The sequence below is a fragment of the Vipera berus genome (assembly GCF_964194415.1).
Source record: "Vipera berus genome assembly, chromosome: 2".
In the NCBI taxonomy this organism is placed as follows: domain Eukaryota; kingdom Metazoa; phylum Chordata; class Lepidosauria; order Squamata; family Viperidae; genus Vipera; species Vipera berus.
The window spans coordinates 73,957,632-73,977,696 of NC_138203.1; the positions used below are offsets into that span (position 1 = coordinate 73,957,632).

The window sequence follows — 20,065 nt, forward strand, 5'->3', positions numbered from 1 at the left end:
TTTCTGAAGTTATTTAATTCAACAGAGATAATATCCCACTGTGTATCCCAGGAAAAGAAAAGAAAAGAAAGAAAGAAAGAAAGAAAGAAAGAAAGAAAGAAAGAAAGAAAGAAAGAAAGAAAGAAAGAAATTCTTTTATCATTGGAACCTGGGAAAACAACATAAGTTGATTTGTCAAAATTACCAGCAGGTTATGCTGTAATTAATTTTGCTTCAGTTTGCACAATACTCTCAAACAAAAGAAATGGTTATTAAAAAGGATAACTATTTCATCTTGTTAAGATAGCTGAAATCTATCATACTCCACCAATCAATCAAAGGGTAACAAATGCTTGTAAGCCGCCCTGAGTCTTCGGAGAAGGGCGGGATATAAATGGAATTAAAATAAATGCACTTACCAGTATCCATATAGTCTCTTTTCAAAACTTCTGTGTGCTCCAAAGTTTCACTGGTAAATGTATTGGAAACTTCTTTGACAGTATTTATTTCACTATCCTCATTAGTCCACTGTTCTCTAGTAAATTTATCATGATCCGGCTGCCGTCTGAAGTCATCGTAGTCTTTTTTTAAGCGAGACCTTTGATAGAATATTGTGGACAGTAAGATTTTTGTTCTTTTCATATTAATATTTAAAAATAAGTAAAAGATTGGTGAATTCTTACATTTTACATTTACCAAAAAGATTCAGTTAATTACCTGTTTCTATGAAATGCCTTCATTAATTTTGGTTCCCATGGTAACAACTCATTTAGCAGTCGTATCAAAGTACAGTGGAGTTCCTTTACAGCTTGCTTTCGATGATACCATCTTCCCTGTAAATATGAAAATGCTTATTACAGAGTAAATTTTAATCAATAAGGATAAAATGTGTAACTTCAGGAAGAACAACACTATGGATCTATTTTGCAGTAGTCAGATTCTCATTAATTACTGCAGGAGATGTCTAGTGTTCCACCGAAAATTCAAGTAGAAAAAAATATATAGAACTAAATTACTACAACATGATTAATCTTTTCTTTCTCTCTCTCTTTTAACTGTAAGATGTCACTTTATTTACCATTGTATGTGCCAATTAATAATTACATAGAACACAGATCAGAATTAAAACTATATAGCATAATCAATGCCTATTTAAATAAAAATGCCCAAGTATCATAAATCATAAATCCAGCTGCTGCTACGGAATGCCAGATTGGTCTATAAAAAGACCTCTCATCCATGATTTGATGGCAGAGACAACTTGAAATGTATTACTGAGACCTGCCTGGGTCTGGAATGGGGTTTGCCCTTTCTGAAATTTGCCTGGCTGAGTTTCAAGCGTGGCATCAGCTGAGATTCAGGGGCAGGGGTATGGCGATTGTTATAAGAGAATCTTGAGATGTGTTTGAATATTAGTAGCTCAGGTTGGTAGTTGGGCTGTTTGATCTCCAAGCTTGCCGATTTGGCTGCAAACGTTTCAGCTCCATTCGGGAGGGACACCTTCAGTGTGCTTTGAATCTCTTAACAGTTTTCAGGGGGCATGCCCCAGAGATCTCCAGTTGTGAGATCTTGTTCATCCAGCTGGACTCTAGGGATCAGTTGTGATTGCTGCTTTTGTACCAACCTCCCTGCTACACAGCAATATTGACTCCTTTTCTGGGTTGGTGGTGGAGTTCCCCAGACCTATGCCTCTGGGGGACATAAATCTGCCTTTCTGAGGAATGGGGTCTGAGATGACTTGGTAGTTCCTGATTTCCATAGTAGCTATGGGCCTATTCCAATACCCAGAGATCCACCTGGGAGAATGGTCACATTCTGGATTTGGTGTTCCTATCAGAGCAGTGACAGTGTGATCTAAAATTGGGAGAGCTTTAGTGTCCCCTTTGAAATGGTCAGATCATACCCCAATTTTGATGGGATTTTCTACTGCCACCACTCACTACAGGAGGTTGGACCTATTGTATTGGTCTGCCCCTGGTGACTGATGGATCCAGAGTGGTTTCAGAATGAGCTGATGATTATTCTTATTGGTCTGCCGCACAATCCATTTGAAGCATTGGTTTCTGCTTGAAATAAGAGGGCAGCTGAGGACTTGGATTGGATCATGCCTATACAATCTCTCCTCTCACAGATCCCTTTACTCTCTATGGTTTACGGAGGAGTTAAGAGAGATGAAATGGGAGATGTCTAGTGCAGTGTTAGTGCTCAATAAGGAACTTAACTGGACAAGGTGAGTGCTTCCATTGAGACCTAATTATTAGAGGTAAAGATGTGAAGCATTAGTGCTTTTTGCATTTGCAAATTGCTGCCCTGCAGTTCTGTTTCAGGTGACATAGGCCCTTTTGGATAAAGAGACCATGGAGAACCTCTTACAGAGACATGCAGAGGAATTGTGCAGCATTTTTTCAATAAAGTTGCTTGAATTCATTCCCATTGGATGCTGGCTATGTTGCAAATCCAGAGAAGCCTAGGGCATAATCTTGTCCAGTTAACTGGGAATGGTTTGAACCTATTGGACCCGAGGAAGTGGCCAGGTCCTTAGGACTATGAGCTTGGCCCCTTGCTCCTTAGATTCATGTCCCTTCTGGTTTGTTAAAGCAGCTGGGGGATGTTGTGTGAATGGGTTCTGGCAATGATTAATTCTTGTTTGTAGAAGAGGGTTGTCCTTTTGTCTTTTAAAGAGACCTTAATTCACTCCCTCAAGAAACTATTGTTGTATCCCACTATACTGAACAATTTTAATTTAGTATCTAACTTCCCTTTTTAGGGAAGGTGGCAGAGAAGGTGGTTGCACAGCAGATTCAGATGACCTTGAATGAAGCAAATTATCTGAATCCCTTTCAGCCAGGATTCAGAGCCAGATATAGAATGGAAACAGCATTGGTCTAGCTTTTGTATGACCTCTGGTTTGGGTAGGATGGGGGTAGTGAATCCATTCTTGCCCTACTTGACCTCTCAGCAGGTTTCAATACTATCAGCAACGGTATCCTTCTGGATTGGCTCAGAAGATTGCATGTAGGCAGCATAGTGTTATGCTGGTCTGCCTCCTTCCTTTGGGGTTGATTCCAGTGATGACAAGGTTCGATGCTTTCCCCTCTCCTCTTCAATCTGAGGCCACTGGATAAGCTCAACTGTCACCATAGGGTGAGGTATCATCAGTATGTGTATAACACTCAATTTTATATGTCCACCACTGAGGAATTAAGCAATGCCATGAAGGTCTTATCACGGTGTCTGAATGTTGTGAGGGTCTGGATGGGGAATAATAGGCTTCAGCTGAACCCTGGCAAGAATGAGTGGCTTTGGTTTTGGGGGCCCATTGTTTCTACAACTATGCCATCTTTGGTGCTGGATGAGGCTGCATTGCCACAGGTAAACACAGTGCACAACCTGGGGGTCTTCCTAGACTATGACTCTTGGTCGACGAGCAGGTAGTAGTGGCTAAGGGGGCTTTTGCACAGCTTCATCTTGTGCACCAGTTGGGCCTGTTCCTGGATCAGCAGGCCCTGCTCACAGTCACTCATGCCCTGGTCACCTCCAAATTAAACAAATGGAGTGTGCTTTCCATGGGACTGTTCTTGAAGAATACTGTACCTGGCAGATTTAGCTGGTACAGAATTCAGCAGTGCAGGCTCCTAGAATACCGAATGCTCTGTGAACTGCATTGGTTGCCAGTTTGCTTTCAATTCGAAGTGCTTGTTTTAATCTTTAAAGCCTTTCATGTACGAGACTGGGCTATCTGAGGGACTGCCTCTCCCTGGTTACATCAGCCCACCCTATTAGATCTGCTAAAGGAGGTATGCTGCAGATACCATCAGCTAGGGATTTACATTTGGTGGGTCCCAGGTGGTGTGTCTTCCTTGTAGTGGTGCCTACCTTAGGGAACATTTCCCTCTGAAATTAGATTAGCTTCACCCCTTTTGATATTTTGGAAGGCCCTCAAAACCTGGTCATTTTATCAAGCCTAGTGCTCCCAGGGAACTGGAAAAACGCTTAAATCACTCCATTGCTGAACTGGCTATTTTTCTCCTCTCTTCTCCCAAGATCTGAATTAAAAACCTATTCCATCCTTTTTTTGTACCTGCATGTAATATCACAACACATGTACAAAAAGGGTAAAGTTTGCATTACAATGACATGATGATTCTTTTGTCATCTGCCACTCTTTAGTCCTCCTCTGATTGTGGACCTCACTTTGTGTGGACAGACAGGAACGTCTCCAGATAAAAAATGATTCTCCTCTAAAACTGTGTTCCCCAATCTTTCCGGCTCCATGGACCAGCAGTGGCATCGGGGGGGGATGGGGATGGTTTTGTATGCGCGCCTGCCACTTACACAAATAGAGCTTCATGTGCTTGCCTGCCATTTGCGTGGACCAGTTCCCAACAGGCCACGGACCGGGACCAGTCTGCGGACCCTGGTCTAAAAGTTTCTTACTGTAACAACAGCAATTATCATTGCTTAGTTTCTTTTGCTGTTGACATTCCAAAGGTGGTTTAAGGAAAAGAAGCAATAAAGTGCAGATTAACAAAGACTTTAAATATGCAAGATATAAATGGCTTTTTTTGTAATATATATTTAAAAGGGAAAGAAAAATCAGATAAACCTGGAACTCGCCTATTTATTTCCCTCAGCTGTTCATCTACTTTCAGTTCTAACTTGCATATTTCTAGTGACGTGACCAATCCTTTACCAGAATTTCTCCCATGATTGATTATTGAGGTTTTCTGCTGTGACTCATTTAAACCCATGTCTACTATTTATGGCTTGTATGCTTGTACTGCCAGTTTAAAAATAAGGCACCAAACTTTAAATTTAACATTCCTTATAGCTATACTTTACAAGTTATCTTCTCAGAATGCATTTCCTTCTTATTCTATCTTAGTTAGAAACAAGAGTTTAATAGGCAGCATATGTTAGCAGACACTATCCCAAAATTTATACTGTACAACATAATTTTAACATAATAATGTTAAATGTTTACAATCTTGTGGGGCCGCGTTAGTAGCTGTCCAGGCATGGGTTGGACACGTTTGCTGTACAACATGATCCTGAACAGTGTATTATCTATAGGACCAATTATTACCAAACCCAATTATTGATCTGCAGTTATCAACATTTTAGAACACAGAAATTATGGTAAGGTACAAGCAGGAATATGAGTTTGAAAAAATGAAGGCAAAATACAATGGCAAATGCAGCATGAATGTAGTCTCTTACACTACTCATACAGCCAGATCCATTCCTAAACAATTTGTTTACCGAGGATTTGGAAGTGGTACCTATTATTTAATCACATTTGCATGTTTTCGAACTGCTAGGTTGGCAGAAGCTGGAGTAAGAATGGGAGCTCACCCCACTGCATGGCTCTTGGGTCTTGAACCTGGGCTTCCGGCTGTCTAGCTGACAAGCCCAGGGTCTTAACCACTGAGCCACAGCACCGCCGTGCTAAGAGGGAGTGCCTTGCTCAAAATCTCCCAGATGATTTTCATGCTACAGGGAAAACTAGAACCGGAGTTTCTCTTGCTCCTAACCTAGCACCATAACACTTTACCATGCTGGATTTCACAAATGAAGAAAAAGTATTTTTTTTAAAAAAAATATCTCACCCCAGAATATATTGATAGGACTAGACAGGGCAATAGTCTACATGATAGGAAACTAAATTTAGGTTAAATAATCTGGTTGATATTTTAATAGCAAAATCTTACATCTATATTCAAAAGAAAAATCCACTACGTTCAGGGTAGCTTAGAGACAGAAAAATGAGCCCTGCAATATATCAAAATATATTCCTGATCAGTTCACAATTGGATTGTTATAGATATGATAAAAGGGCCATGCCTTTTTCATTATTTACAAGAATACACTAAGCGTGCATGAAAAACAAAATGTCTGCTATTTTGTTCCATGGACCATGAAATGGTGGAGCAGTGGGCTAATGCCTCCTTAAGTAACACCAGCTGCCTGCAATTAGTGCAGGTTCGCATCCCACCAGGCTCAAGGTTGACTCAGCCTTCCATCCTTCCGAGGTAGGTAAAATGAGGACCCAGATTGTTGGGGGCAATTAAGCTGACTTTGTAATAATGCCGCTTGGGTGTGTGTGTGAAAGCCCTAATAAGCAGGCATATACATAGAATGAAGGCTACTGCTAAGCTTGTAAGCTGCCCTGAGTCTTCAGAGAAGGGCGGGATATAAATGGAATTAAAAAAATAAAAAATAAAAATAAAAATGGAAGCTACTGACTGTCCGTTTCAACTTATTCCATAGCAAACTAGAATTCTTTGGGGCAAAGTGGAGTTCTGCAATATTTTTGGCCACATCTATATAATATGGGTTGCCCTTCAAACCCATCTGGAAGCTACAAGTGGGTGCAGAATGTGGCATCACAGACAATGAAGGAAGTGTCATTTTATATTCATTGCTTTCCAAGCTGTATTAGTTGGCTCCCAGGTGTTATTCAAAAAGCCGGCTATCGCTGTCATTTAACAAAGTACTTTTGGGTTACAGCCTGGCTATCCGAGGAAACATTTATCTCTAATTGTTTCTGCCCATCCAGTATGATCAGGCCAGATGGATGTGCTCTTGGTCCTGTCCTTTAAGTAATATCCTTTTATAGGATCCAAGAAGCATAGCTTCTCTGTTGCAGCACTTGTTCTCTGGAATGTCATCCCTTATGACATTTAAGAAAGCACTAAACTATAATGTAACGTTTTAACTCATTTATTTAATTGGGTTCGCTTTATCCAGTTTGAGGACTTCTCTGAACAGATTATGTTTTAGGTCATATTAATGCAAAAATGTTGCTTGTTAAAAAGGGTTCACAAACTTTTTAAGCATCACTGTACTTGAATTTCAGTTGCATGTTTACTTGCACAGAGGTAAGTATTACTGAAAGAAAATGTTTACTTATGAATAATCTTACAAGAATTAGCTTATAGTATTAACTCACATCCTAACACATAGCTGAGCAGAAGTCTTGTCTACTTGCTAAGTGAAACATTTGTTAACTGAATTTTGCCCCATTTATAATCTTTCCTGCCACAGTTGTTAAGTGAATCACTACAGTTGTTAAGTTAGTAACACGGTTCTCAAGTGAATCTTGCTTCCCCATTGATTTTGTTTGTCAGAAGGTCGCAAAAAGTGATCACATGACCCCGGGACAGTGCAACCGTCATAAATATGAGTCCGTTGCCAAGCATCCAAATTTTGTTCACATGACCATGGGGATGCTGCAACAGTCATAAGTGTGAAAATCAGTCATAAGTCACTTTTTTCAGTGCCATTGTAAATTTGAATGGTCGTTAAATGAACCATTGTAAATTGAGCACTACCTGTAATTTCCCCCTAGTTTCATGAGATAAAATCCATAATGTAGTAAAGTGATACAGTTATGTTTCCTACTCGGAAATCTTTCAGGAGGCAGTTTTTGATAAATCTGTAGGAGATTGGAAGGAAATAGACAATATTGAAATCTAAAGGTAAAGGTAACATAAGGTGTAATTAGAAATAATGCTCAAATATTGGTATTCAAATATTTTCCATTTAAATTAACTAGAAACCAACAGTGTATCATAGTTAAAATCTTTTACATTTTTTCATGATTTAACTAATTAGAAATTAGAGAGTCAGTTGCCTTCAACATGTTGCACTGCCCCAGTCAATATGTTCAATGGTGGAAGACACTAGGAATTTTTGTTCAGTAACAGCTGAAAGACCAGATCTAATTATTGAGAAACCTTTGATTATCTACCGTATCTAAAAGAAATGATCTTAACAAATAGCTTTAATATGAAGCATTAAGAAAAAACAATTAAAACACATACCGATTTCTTTTTAATATGTTCAATATCTTTGAGTTCATTCTCAATTTTTCTAATTAATTCCCTGAGTTCATCAAGATTAGTGCAAATAAGCTGGAATAAGAGAAAAAAGTTAAACTATTAAAAACCAGAGACATGCGGCACAATCTATTAGAAAATAAGTATCACTGCACTCAATTATTTACAAAATAATTGAATATATGTTGCAAATATAAAGCACCAGTTAAGATTTTGATTCCACTGAGCATACTCAGCTCTCATTGGTCTGCTCAAACGAGTTCTTCCCCTAAACTATATCTGCACTTTTGTTAGGTTTTGATGCCATTTGGTTCCATAAAAAGTGGTGGGCAGACTTTGTGCTACATATTGTCCCTAATGATGCTGAAAGTCAGCAGTAAAATGGAAAAAAATGATGTAATTTTTCAGGTATGAAGGGATTTTAAGGATATGAGTGGTTGTTATTCTGCATCCCAGAGGCCTTCCAACTCTACTGTAACTATAAAATGCTCTCAAATAGTCCAATTCTAAAACCCTCTTCTGGAGGGAATAAAATGTGGGAATGGCAGAATCCTTCCATTCCTATTATACCACATACCACACAAGGGGGAAAACATTATTTATTTATTTATTTTAGCCTACTACCACAAACTCTGAGCACCTATTTTAAAACTAGGCCAGAATATCTCAGTTGTGTCACTGCTGGCTTGTGGCCCCCAAATTATTATATAAGGATTCATAGTTGGAAAACGACCCAGTCCGTCAATATATGTAATAAATATTAGATACATAATATACTGTGGAGTCCTGGTGCTCTCTGGGCTTGGTTGTTTTCTGTAGGTGTTTCACTATCGAAATAGGCAACATCATCAGTGCTAGAAAGGGAATGGGGTTTGTTTTCTTTATAGACAAGTGGCTTGCACTGTCAAGTGTTGGTGGGAATGGTTTGGGGTTTTTTTTTGACCGAGTTGTTGTTTACTGTTGGGTTGCTTGTCTGAGTCGGTAGTTTCTTGATTGGGATACTGTTTACTTTTTGATCATTGGTCTAGTGCAGGGGTAGGCAACCTTGGCTCTTTTATGACTCGTGGACTTCAACTCCCAGGATTCCTGAGCCAGCACAGCTGGCTCAGGAATCCTGGGAGTTGAAGTCCACGAGTCATAAAAGAGCCAAGGTTGCCTACCCCTGGTCTAGTGTTAAACTTGGTGTTAATCTCTGCGCATCTGCGTGTTGATTGCTTTGGCTTTTTGATTGTCTCTTTGAATGCTATTTAAATGTTGTTTATCTCTGTTGGTGCCTGTTAATGGTTGATTTGTCTGAATGCCAAGATTTCAGAAATTCTCTAGCAGTTTTGGACTTGGCTTGGTCTAGGATGTTCACAGCTCCCCAATTGAAGTTATGGTTAAGGAGCTTTAAGGAGTTAAGAGATTGCATCATGGTAGTTGGTGTTCATGGATGTACCACTAGCATATAAAATGAGAACAAACCCCATTTCTTTGTAGCACTGATGATATTACCTAGTTTGGTAATGAAACATCTGCAAGTAAACAACCAAGCTTGGACAGCATCAAGGTTTCCACAGCTTAACCCTGAGTTACAAATATTCTCTTCCATATAATCTTCCTCTGAAACAAATTCTCAGATTATGGTTACATGCAGGGGTCACTGGATCCTAACCAATACAATTCAGAAAAATCTCTATAATTTAGATAAAATATTCTATGATTATTTCAGGACAAATTCTTTTTTTTACTGTTTATTATTAATTTTAATGTTAATTTAATATTATTTAGAGTGAGGGAGGTATTAACCAGTCACTGTAGAAGTTACAAATTTTCAAATCATTTATTGAACCAAATAAAACCCAAAAGGTATTACCTGGAATTCTGGGACAATAGGCTTTGTAATAGATTTCCTTTTCTTTGTAACTGCTTTTTTAGATATGGATTTCTTTCCTTTAAAGGGGGAAAAAAGATTTGCAACATAACTATATAAATTCATGTGTGTAAAAATATGGATTTGAAAATTAATTTGCAACAGTTTGTAGGAATCAAGAATGTTTCAGTCATAGTCTCCAGACAACTACTATTGTAAGGCTTTGTATAAGATTTTCATTCAAATTCAAGATCTGAATTAAAAAAATCACTGTTTTATTCTTTTCAGACTAGTAATATTCTAATAATGTTTGATTTATATTGAAGGACCCCTTAAAAATTATTTTTTTTAAAACCAATATTCTCAGTTTCACTCATGTGTGTGTGTGTGTGTGTGTGTGTGTGTGTGTAATATTTTTTTTTTGGCTTGCTAACAAAGAATAAAGGGAAACCGATATGATCATTTCAAATCATTTGTTCTTATCAGTCAGCCATACCCTTCTGAGATTCGAACTTGGGCCGACTGCGTCTTAAGCAGTTGTTTTAATCCCTAGGCTCTATACCATATATATATGGTATATATGTGTGTGTGTGTGTGTGTGTGTGTATTTGTTTTCTGAGGTTTTCACGGGTGTTTGTATGTAGATCTTTGGTCATTCGGGTTTTTCCCCACGTAGAATTGGAGGTATCAGGGCGACGTTTCGACGAAATCTCATCCGTCATCCTCAGGCTGGTGGCTTCAGCTTCGTTCTTCTGGGAGAAGTGTGTGGTAGTGGCTGTTTTTTCTTCTTTTTTAAACTGCCAGAGGGGTGTGGTCTGTGGGTGGAGGTGTGCTCTGATTGGGTGGGGGGTTAGCTGTGTTCTGATTGGGTGGGAGTGTGTTTTGAATGGGGGCTGTGTTCTGATTGGGTGGGGATGTGTTTTGAGTGGAAGGGCTGGTCTCAGCTGCCAGCCTTAGATCTGAACTGGTGAGTTGTGCTGCTTTTGTTCGGCTCCGTGTTTGTGGTGGTGCCATGTTTTTATAGTGGGTGTCAGTTTGCTTATTGTGTGGTTTGGAGGGGTTTAAAGTGGCTGATGTGACCAAAGATCTATATATATGACCAAAGATCGATCTATCTATCTATCTATCTATCATCTATCTATCTATCTATCTATCTATCTATCTATCTATCTATCTATCTATCTATCTATCTATCTATCTATCATCTATCTATCTATACTTTCTCTTCTTTCTCTATACTTATACAATTCACATCTTCTCTGACAGAATTCAAGCCTAGATTTTTAAAGAAAGCAACATATCCTGCATCCAGAATGTTCAAAGTAGATATGAGCAGAAAATCCTAATTACCCTTAAAAGTAATAACTGACTTTGACATTCAAAAAATACATTTAAGGTCACAAGCTGGCCCATAAATATAGGTAGTCCTCGACTTCTGATAATTGAATCCTCAGTTTCTATTGCTAAGGGAGACGGTGAAGTGAGTTTTCTAGCCACAATTGTGAATTACCGCAGTTGTTCAGTTAGTAACACAGCTGTTAAGTGAATCTGGCTTCCCCATTGACTTTGCTTGTCAGAAGGTCACAAAAGGTGATCACATGACCCGGGGACAATGCAACTGTCACAAATATGAGTTAGTTGCCACAGGTCTGAATTTTGATGACATAACCAGGGGGATGCTGCAATGGTTGTAAGTGTGAAAAACAGTCATAACTCACTTTTTTCAATGCCGCTGTAACTTCAAACGGTCACTAAATGAATTATTGTAAATCGAGGATTATCTGTATTATGCAAACTATTGTATTTGGATTCAGATTAGATAGCTGTTGAGTATAATAGGCTACACTTGATGTAGGAGGTTAGGTTGGTGGTAATTCAATTTCTGAAAAAAGAGATGGAAGATAACTTCATGTCTTCCAGATACTTTACTCTATAAATGTCAAAATTCCTTGTCATTGGGGCTGCATCTGGAGAACATCGGCTGCTGCCTCTTGATCTGTTTAGTTGCAGTTCTAGTTGAATACCCTTTCTACCCATTCTTGATATATAAGTGAATAGTGAATACAGCTGCCTCTGCCTGTTCTAAACATCATGCAGTCAAATTGATGCAGAACAGAAAATTATCAGCAAGCATGGAAAAATCCCATGTTTGCAAAACCTCAGTGCACTTAGGTACTTAGGAATGTTGATTGTTAGACAATGGAAAAAATCATACACGAAACAAGATTGAGCACAGGGTAGGTCATTTTTAAAAAACTTTTCAAGACCATGGAATACTGAAAGAGATCTATTAATTTTCTTCAAACTGTATGGCTACTGAAACTGTGACTGGAAACATGCTTGGTGCAATCCGGCTTGGAAAGACAGGTATCTGTCTTCTTGCTGTGCCTCTACTTCCAACTGCTTTGTGGTCAGAAAGGGGAGGAAACATTTCCATTTACTTTATGAATTGAGATGGTCACCACTTTACTGATCAAAGTGATAAATCAAACTTCTCCCACCGCAATTTGGCAGCAGTGTGGGACCATGTGTATAAGGATGAAGTATTTTTATGAACATTCAGGGCACACTTCCAATGTTTTTATGGAAAACAGCTGTTCCCAGAGTATACATTAAGAAACACTGGAATACTACTAACTAAAAACATTTCACATTGTTAACATTTTATTGCAAGGTCTTCTTACTGTTTGATTTTGGTAGTAAATAGTTTGGCTGGAATATTTTATACTTCCTCCTCTATTACTTATTTCATATATCTGATATCCTATAAACCTATGTCTTCAAAGATGAAACAGTAAATTCTTATAAGCAAATGAATGACCAAAAAAAGCATTTATATTTTTTTCCAATTAAGTGTCATAAGTCATATAGAAATGATACAGCGTGATATTCTTACATTATATACATTACAGGTGTTCAAATTCCTTTTGTGGCCTATTTGATTGATCGAATGGAATGTATATACCCTTAGATCTTGAATTTACTGAAGTTCAAGTTAACTAATGTTGTTCAATTAACTATTGTTTTAAAATAAACTTTCCATTTGAATGTTTTGAGAACATGGGTAATCAAAACTTAACACAATTCTTTAAATTTTTCTTTCACACTGGACATTTTAAGCAAAACCAATCAGACAATCATATCTGCCCCCAAATAAAAACTAATATCAACATTTAGAGGCCAGATAGGGAAGTCAAAAATTTTAAGAGAAACTAGAAGTAAACCTCATGAAGAGCAGAACTCAAAATAGTCGAATTCTGCTTAATTTTAGTCATTTGAGCTAAGTTTACTTAATATATCAATAGCTCAGAAACAGGGACTCTATCTAATACATTATTTGAATAATGAATACAAGGAATGCATTGATTTTACATTGTTGCAAAAAGACAGAAACCCTTTTTATGATAGTAGTAGGGAAGTTTTTAAAAAGAATGATCTTCAAATATTGAAGAAATTCTTTTGCTTTTAAAGGCAGTTCTTGAAAAGAGGGTCCATAGAGACCCATACGTTATTTATTTATTAAATTTATATTTCCTGATAGTTAGAATACTTAATCAGTGGAATGACTTGCCTCCAGAAGTTGTGGGTGCTCCAACACTGAAAGTTTTTAAGAAGAGATTGGACAACCATTTGTCTGAAATGGCATAGGGCTTCCTGCCTGAGCAGGGGGTTGGACTAGAAGACCTCCAAAGTCCCTTCCAGCTCTGTTATTCTGTTATATGCCACCCATCTCACGATTTGAGATGACTCTGAGCAGCTAGCAAGAATGTTGGTTCTTTCGCCTGGAATTTCTGCTGTGTTACCTCAACATGGTGGTGGATGAGTGAAGAGCACTGAAAGTGTATAAACAATATAAAGTAATTGATAATATATTGCCATACGATGAGCTCTTAGGTCAGATGGCATTCAACATAGTACTGAGGAAGAGCTGAGGATCTTTCAGTGTGTTAATGGTGTTTACAATATAGCTACATTAAAGCCTTCAGGAAGTCTAGTTGCTGATGTTGCCATGCAGGAAAAGAAAATCCAAAGCTGCAAAGACAGAATTACAAAGGAAATATGGAATGTAAGAAGCATGAACAAGCTCAGAACAGAGAAATATGAAATGAAACAACTACACATTGCTAGTTTAGGTATTAGTAAACAGAACAAATTGGAATTGTACTCTGTAGGCATGTGGGAAAGACCCTGGGAGAAGGGAACACAGGTAAGAGGCAGCTGGCTAGTGGGTAGGGCAAGAGGCCCAGAAGGGACCCTCCTGAGTTTCTCAGATGATGCTTCTTATCTGGTTTACTGGTAAGGCTGACAGATATTTTCATTCCAAAGATCACAGTTTACTACTCAAGACACAAAAAGAAGTCGGAATGATTTTGCTTTCACAGGAAGAATATAGTAAGAACAATACTTGACTACAGTGCAATCAATGACCAAATGATCTACTGGTTAAGGTACCAGGCTAAAAACTAGGAAATTATGAGCACTGGTCTGCCTTAGGCATGAAAGCAAGTGGGAGACTTGGGCCACTAACTCTCTCGGCCCAACCCACCTCACAGGAGTGTTGTTATGAGGAAAATAGGAGAAAGAAAGTGTCTTTCATACGTTTGCCAGGTTGAGTTATTCATAAAAATAATAAAGGCGGGATTAATGTTTTTTAAAAATATACCAAATAAACTTTGTGAATAACCATATAATATGATTATTATCCAGGTTCATTCTCCAACCACTGATGCAGAAGAACAAGAAATTGATGAATTTTATGATCAAATTCAATTTGAAACTGACAGAACTGTAAGCAAGAAATGCTACCTATGTTCGGCAATTAGAATGCCAAACTTGGAGATATTGAGGTGGAAAATGTAGCTGGCTGTATGGCCTAGGAAATCAAAATAAGGCAGGAAACTTCATTAATTTCTGCCAATCTAATGATTTATTCATTGCCAACACAGCCTTCAAGTAATCAAAATGAGATTTAAATCACCAGAGAGAGTACATAGTAATTGACTATGCTATTGATAAAAGTAGGTGGAAGAGCTCCTTTATAAAAGTAAAGATATGGCCAAGGTCTGACTATGGAATACTTCACTAATTGCTCATGAGCAACTTCCAGGTTAAATTAAATTGGAAGAAAAAATCCAATCATTTTCCACCTCAGTGGTGCTTTTTTCAAGAGGCCACTGGATTTTGTTTTTCTTTGAAGACGTTTCACTTCTCATCCAAGAAGCTTCTTCAGCTCTGACTAGACGGTGGGGAATGGAAAGATTTATATTCCTTGCAGACAACTGGTCATTTGCATTCTTTTCCAGAGTCGTTGAGGCCATTTGGAGATTTATCTGTGTCCTCAGAGTCACTTAAGCAGTGCAAATGAGTGTGGAGCCTTCTTAGAACTGTTGAAAGGACTGTGTAAATCCTTCCATTTCCCACCAGCCAGTCAGAGCTGAAGAAGCCTCTTGGATGACAAGCAAAGCGTCTTCAAAGAAAAACAAGAAAGTCCAGTTGCCTCTTGAAAAAGCACTTTTTGGACAACCATGACCTGGATGACTAAGAATTTCCATAGACAACCCACTTTGTATGATAAGATCTTGATCATATCCAGTTTTGGTCACCACGATGTAAAAAAGATATTGAGACTCTAGAAAGAGTACAGAGAAGAGCAACAAAGATGATTAGGGGACTGGAGGCTAAAACATATAAGGAACAGCTGATGGAATTGGGTATGTCTAGTTTAACGAAGAGAAGGACGAGGGGGGACATGGTAGCAGTGTTCCAATATCTCAGGGGCTGCCACAAAGAAGAGGGAATCAAGCTATTTTACAAAGCCCCTGAAGGCAGGACAAGAAGCAATGGATGGAAACTAACCAGAGAAACAACCTAGAACTAAGGAGAAACTTCCTGATAGTTAGAACAATTAACCAGTGGAACAACTTGCCTCCAGATGCAGTGAATGCTCCAACACTGGAAGTTTTTAAGAAGAGACTGGACAGCCATTTGTCCGAAATGGTATAGGATTTCCTGCCTGAGCAGGGGATTGGACTAGATGACCTCCAAGGTCCCTTCCAACTTTATTATTATTATTATAGACCCAATATTTTCAAAGAGAACATCCAGACTCATTTTGAAATCGTGACCCTTGTAGATAGGGATCCAGAAGAACTTTGGAATGTTAAGGATTTGTGTGAAAAAGAGTGCATAAGAGTAAGGAAAAGAAGAAAGTAAATCTCAGATGGATAGTGGGAACTGCCAAGAAGAGAAGCTAAAGCCATGGAAGACAAAGATGTCAGGAAGAAATTTGATAAAGAATGTCAAGAGAGCTGTTAGAAGAGACATAAAGCAGTATTATGACAGCTGTAAAGACACTGAAAATGGAAACAGACATAGAAAGGCAAGCAAAGTCTTAGAAAACATCATTGCATTGAGAAATAGATTCCAACTTTGAACTGGTATGCTAAAAGATGTCGATAAAAGATAGTAATTGATTCAATTGGTAGTAACTGATTCAACAAACATGAAACAAATATGAAAGTATATTGTAATTCTGTAAAGTACAGTTATTAATATCCAATATACCTTGGAAGATATTCCCAACTTTTAAAAATCTCTAGTTTCAGAAGATCACTAATGAGATCAGTATATACTCTGGTCATTACCAAATCAGAAGGTTATAGGAATAGAAAGAATATCTTCAAAAATATGGCAAGCAACAGAAGAAGAATCAGAAAGGATTCTAACCAAATTATGCAACAAATACATTGTGAGAATACACAGTGGCCAAGAGATTGGAAAAGGTCAGTCTATATTTTAATAGCAAAGAAAGAAAATGTAATAGACTCTGCAAACTATCATAAAATATCCTTAATTTCACATGCTAGCAAAATAAGGCTTAGGATCATCCAATGCAAATTAGAATCCTGTATGGAAAGGGAGGTGGCCAGATTTGCAACCTGGTTTCTGAAAAGGCTGAGGAATATAAGACATTATTGTTGATGTGCTCTGGATAATTAAGACAGCCAAAGAATAGAAAAAAGGAGTTAATATAAATTTTATTGATTACAAAAATCCCTTTGATTATTTTGATCATGTCAAGCTATGGAATGTTGTTTAAAAATCGGAATCCTAGAATATATCCTTTTCCTCACGCAAAACCTATACACAGGACAGGAAACCACAGTTTTGATGGAATATAGCAAAAAAGACTGGCTCCAGATTGGCAAAGGAGTGAGAGAAGGTTGTATACTTTCCCCTTATTTTTTCAATCTATATGTAGTGTATATATTGAGGGAAGCTGGATTGGAAGATGAATTCAACACTGGGGAAGAAACATTAATAGCCTATGTAGTGCTGATGACACTATTTTTTGTAAAAATACAAATAATCTGCAAACTTAATATAGTTAGTCCTCAAAGTATGACCACGACTGGGACCGGAATGTCTGTTGTTGAGAGAAACTGACATTGAGTGAAATGCCCATGTGGCTGCTTCATTCAACAACTGCAATCCTGCACTCCTGATTGCAGTCATTAAGCAATCTCTTAAGCAGATGGAGCGAAAGAGCTGCCTGCTGAGTTTCCCTCTGTGAGCAGAAGGGAACTCCTCTGAATGGTTCCAGGAACAGAGTTCAGATCTTCAGAATCTGAACTCCATTCCTGCAGCCCTTTGGGGGAATTCCCATCTCCTCAGTGTGCGGAGGGATGCTACCTGTACAGTCTAGGTTGGAAAGAAAGTCAAACTCAGAACAATTTTTAGTGCCAGCAATAAATGTTTACACAGAAAAACAATCAGCAAAATTATTTCCCCCTGTTGCTTTGTTCATCTTACCAGATTTGTGCTTCTTGTGTTTGGCTTTCTTTTTTATCATGAGTAACTTATTCTGGATCTCAGGTTTATAAGATTTTAATGAGTGGAGATGAATCTCGCGTTTTCTCTGAAGGCTTTCATTCAAAATATCTTTCAATTTCTTTTTTTTCTTTTTCTTCTTCTTTGCTCTTATTTTACTAAACATTAGTGTTTTCTGTTCTACTGAATTCTTTGAAGTCACTTCTTTAGCAACTTTGTGACAATTAAAGTCTGGATTGTCAGTCTGATTACCATTCACGTGCATCTGGCATGTTTTAAGTGTGTTTTCTTTTAATGGGATTCCATCAATTTTGACAACTGAAGATTCGCCACATTTTTCTTTGTTTTCTAGAATCCTGATTTCTCCTGGGCTAAGAGGTTCCCCCAAACCATCTTCTGAAACAATGCCTTTATCTTGATTTTCTTTACAACAATCTTTTGTAAAGTCACAATCCTTATGTGTTTTCTCTTCACAATTGTATTTGACTTCATGTTCTGGTATAACATTCAAGAGATTCAAGTGAACCTTTGCCAAGCAAAAATTTTTCCCAGGTTCTTGTTTTGCATGAGGCAACTGCTCTTTAGCACCAAATCTAATTTCCCCATTGCTTTTGGTGCCATACTCACATTTCATCTTCTCCAGTTTAATGCGTGGTACTCTCTTAACTTTAATTGGAGGAATGGGAAATTCAGGAGCATGAAAAGGCTTTTGCTTATAAATCCGTACGTCTGCACCGCAGAATTGTGGGAAGTGAACATAAGCATGTTCTAAGTAATCATAACCCAGAATCACTTCTCTGCACTCATGAATAGGTTGACCAAGTACTGCATCCTGTACATCCTTTTGAGTCTCATATGTAAAGTCGCACAGGCCTTTAAGCAACCATACCTTCTGACAAAATGGAAGTTCATGAAATGGTTTTTCCTCCAAAGGACTAACTTCTCCAAGAACTTTGAAAAACTGAGGACAGAGGCCAAGTTTTTCTGCACAACTATCTGGATTATCAGTTTGCCCAACTGCTGTATACCACTGTTGTACTTTTTGTTTAAGTGCTGCTTCCCAAGTCCTGTAAGGAAAACTTGGTCTTCGATGCAAAGTAGATCTTCGATGGGGAGGACTTAACAAAGAAGTCATTATTTTAGACAAAAATGGACTACACTGAGGCATCAAAAGACAGCGTTCCAATTCATAAAATACTATTTCAGGCAAATTTAAAATATGTTGTGCTAAACAAAGAAAATGGCCAATAGCTGGAATTTCCCACATGTTTTCCATTCGAGTAGGAGCTGCTTGAGACAGAAGAGACTTCTCCCATTCTTCTACTTCTTTTTGACTAGCTTCTTCTGCCTCTTTTCTTTCTTGTTCTCGAAGTCTAAAAAAAATCAGGTTTAATATTAAAAGAAGGAAGACAAATTGAAAATAGTTTGTGCAAAAAAGCAAAAGAAACTGTATAGTAGTATAATTAAGATTTTGACCGAGTCTTGGATAACTCATTACATCTGTAATACAAAATTCACCAAAACAGCAACCTGTTTGGTTTGGACACTTTACTATCTTATTGCCACTGGATATTGAGTTATCCTTCAATTAGAACAAGTTTGGTAATATAGCACCAAGGGGTGCCGATGCAGCATATGATACTGTATTTCTTTTGAAGCCTAAGATATATGATCCCTGACATCCTAATTTGCTATTTACGCTTAGAGCATTATGTAATATAAAGATAACATATTATAACAGCAGATATTTGTTCTCAGTGCATTCACCAAAACAAAACAAATAGTCTATTATTGGTGCCTGTATTTAGTGAACAGCTGATGGACTAAATACTAGCAAAACCTTGTTATTTATAGTATATAATATTGCATAATATTATAAACATAATATAATAATTACTAATGTATCAAATTAACTGTACTGAAATCTTATCCCACAGTATTCTATGTAAAGGAAAAACACTTCCTCAGAACACTTGCCCATACAGTATAGTTTCACCTGTTGCAGTCCACATAATCCCACCTGCTACAGCTTCCTGGCCTTTATCCAAGTCAAACAGCCTTTTCTTTTAAGAAAATTAACTGTAAGAAGACAAAGGGTGGGAAAGCCCTGCCATTTCTGCCCTTGTATTTTTGGGACCCAAGTTTTAAAGAAATACACTTTAAATCCTACCAAAGGTTTCTTCATTTATAAAGATCACCATATTGATAAATATGTCAAAATACATTTTAAATCACAATACTTAACTTTGTCACAATCCATATTCCCAATACATCATCAAATATTTTTTCTATTTCAGACTACCGAATACTAAATTTTATGTTCTCTGCAACTGACTCTAATTGAATACTTTCAGTTTATTGTATATTTTATCTTTTGTACCAGCTATTTGGTATCTGTTTCAATTACATTATAGTCTTGATAATAAGGCACCTGGTCAATATCTCAATTCTTTGTCCTCTTTCTGCAACAGGTGAATTTCAATATAAGAAAAAAGATCCTCAACTCAGCAGATCCTCAGCAGCTGAATATTGATACAAGCATGGTCCCTTACCTTCTGTGCTT

At 37.7% G+C, this 20,065-nt stretch overlaps 1 protein-coding gene across 2 annotated transcripts in view; it reads right to left on the reverse strand.

Annotated features, from left to right (window-relative positions):
- The window catches only part of BRD10 (bromodomain containing 10), a 67,095-nt gene that overhangs the window by 4,778 nt on the left and 42,252 nt on the right, over nt 1-20,065 (reverse strand). For both annotated transcript variants that reach the window (XM_081320849.1, XM_081320850.1), the window contains 5 exons: nt 17,485-18,875; nt 9,676-9,752; nt 7,806-7,895; nt 697-812; nt 399-577 (listed from right to left, as the gene is read on the reverse strand). In XM_081320849.1, the coding sequence (XP_081176975.1) occupies nt 399-577; nt 697-812; nt 7,806-7,895; nt 9,676-9,752; nt 17,485-18,875 (1,853 nt within the window). The remainder of the gene's footprint in view (nt 1-398; nt 578-696; nt 813-7,805; nt 7,896-9,675; nt 9,753-17,484; nt 18,876-20,065) is intronic.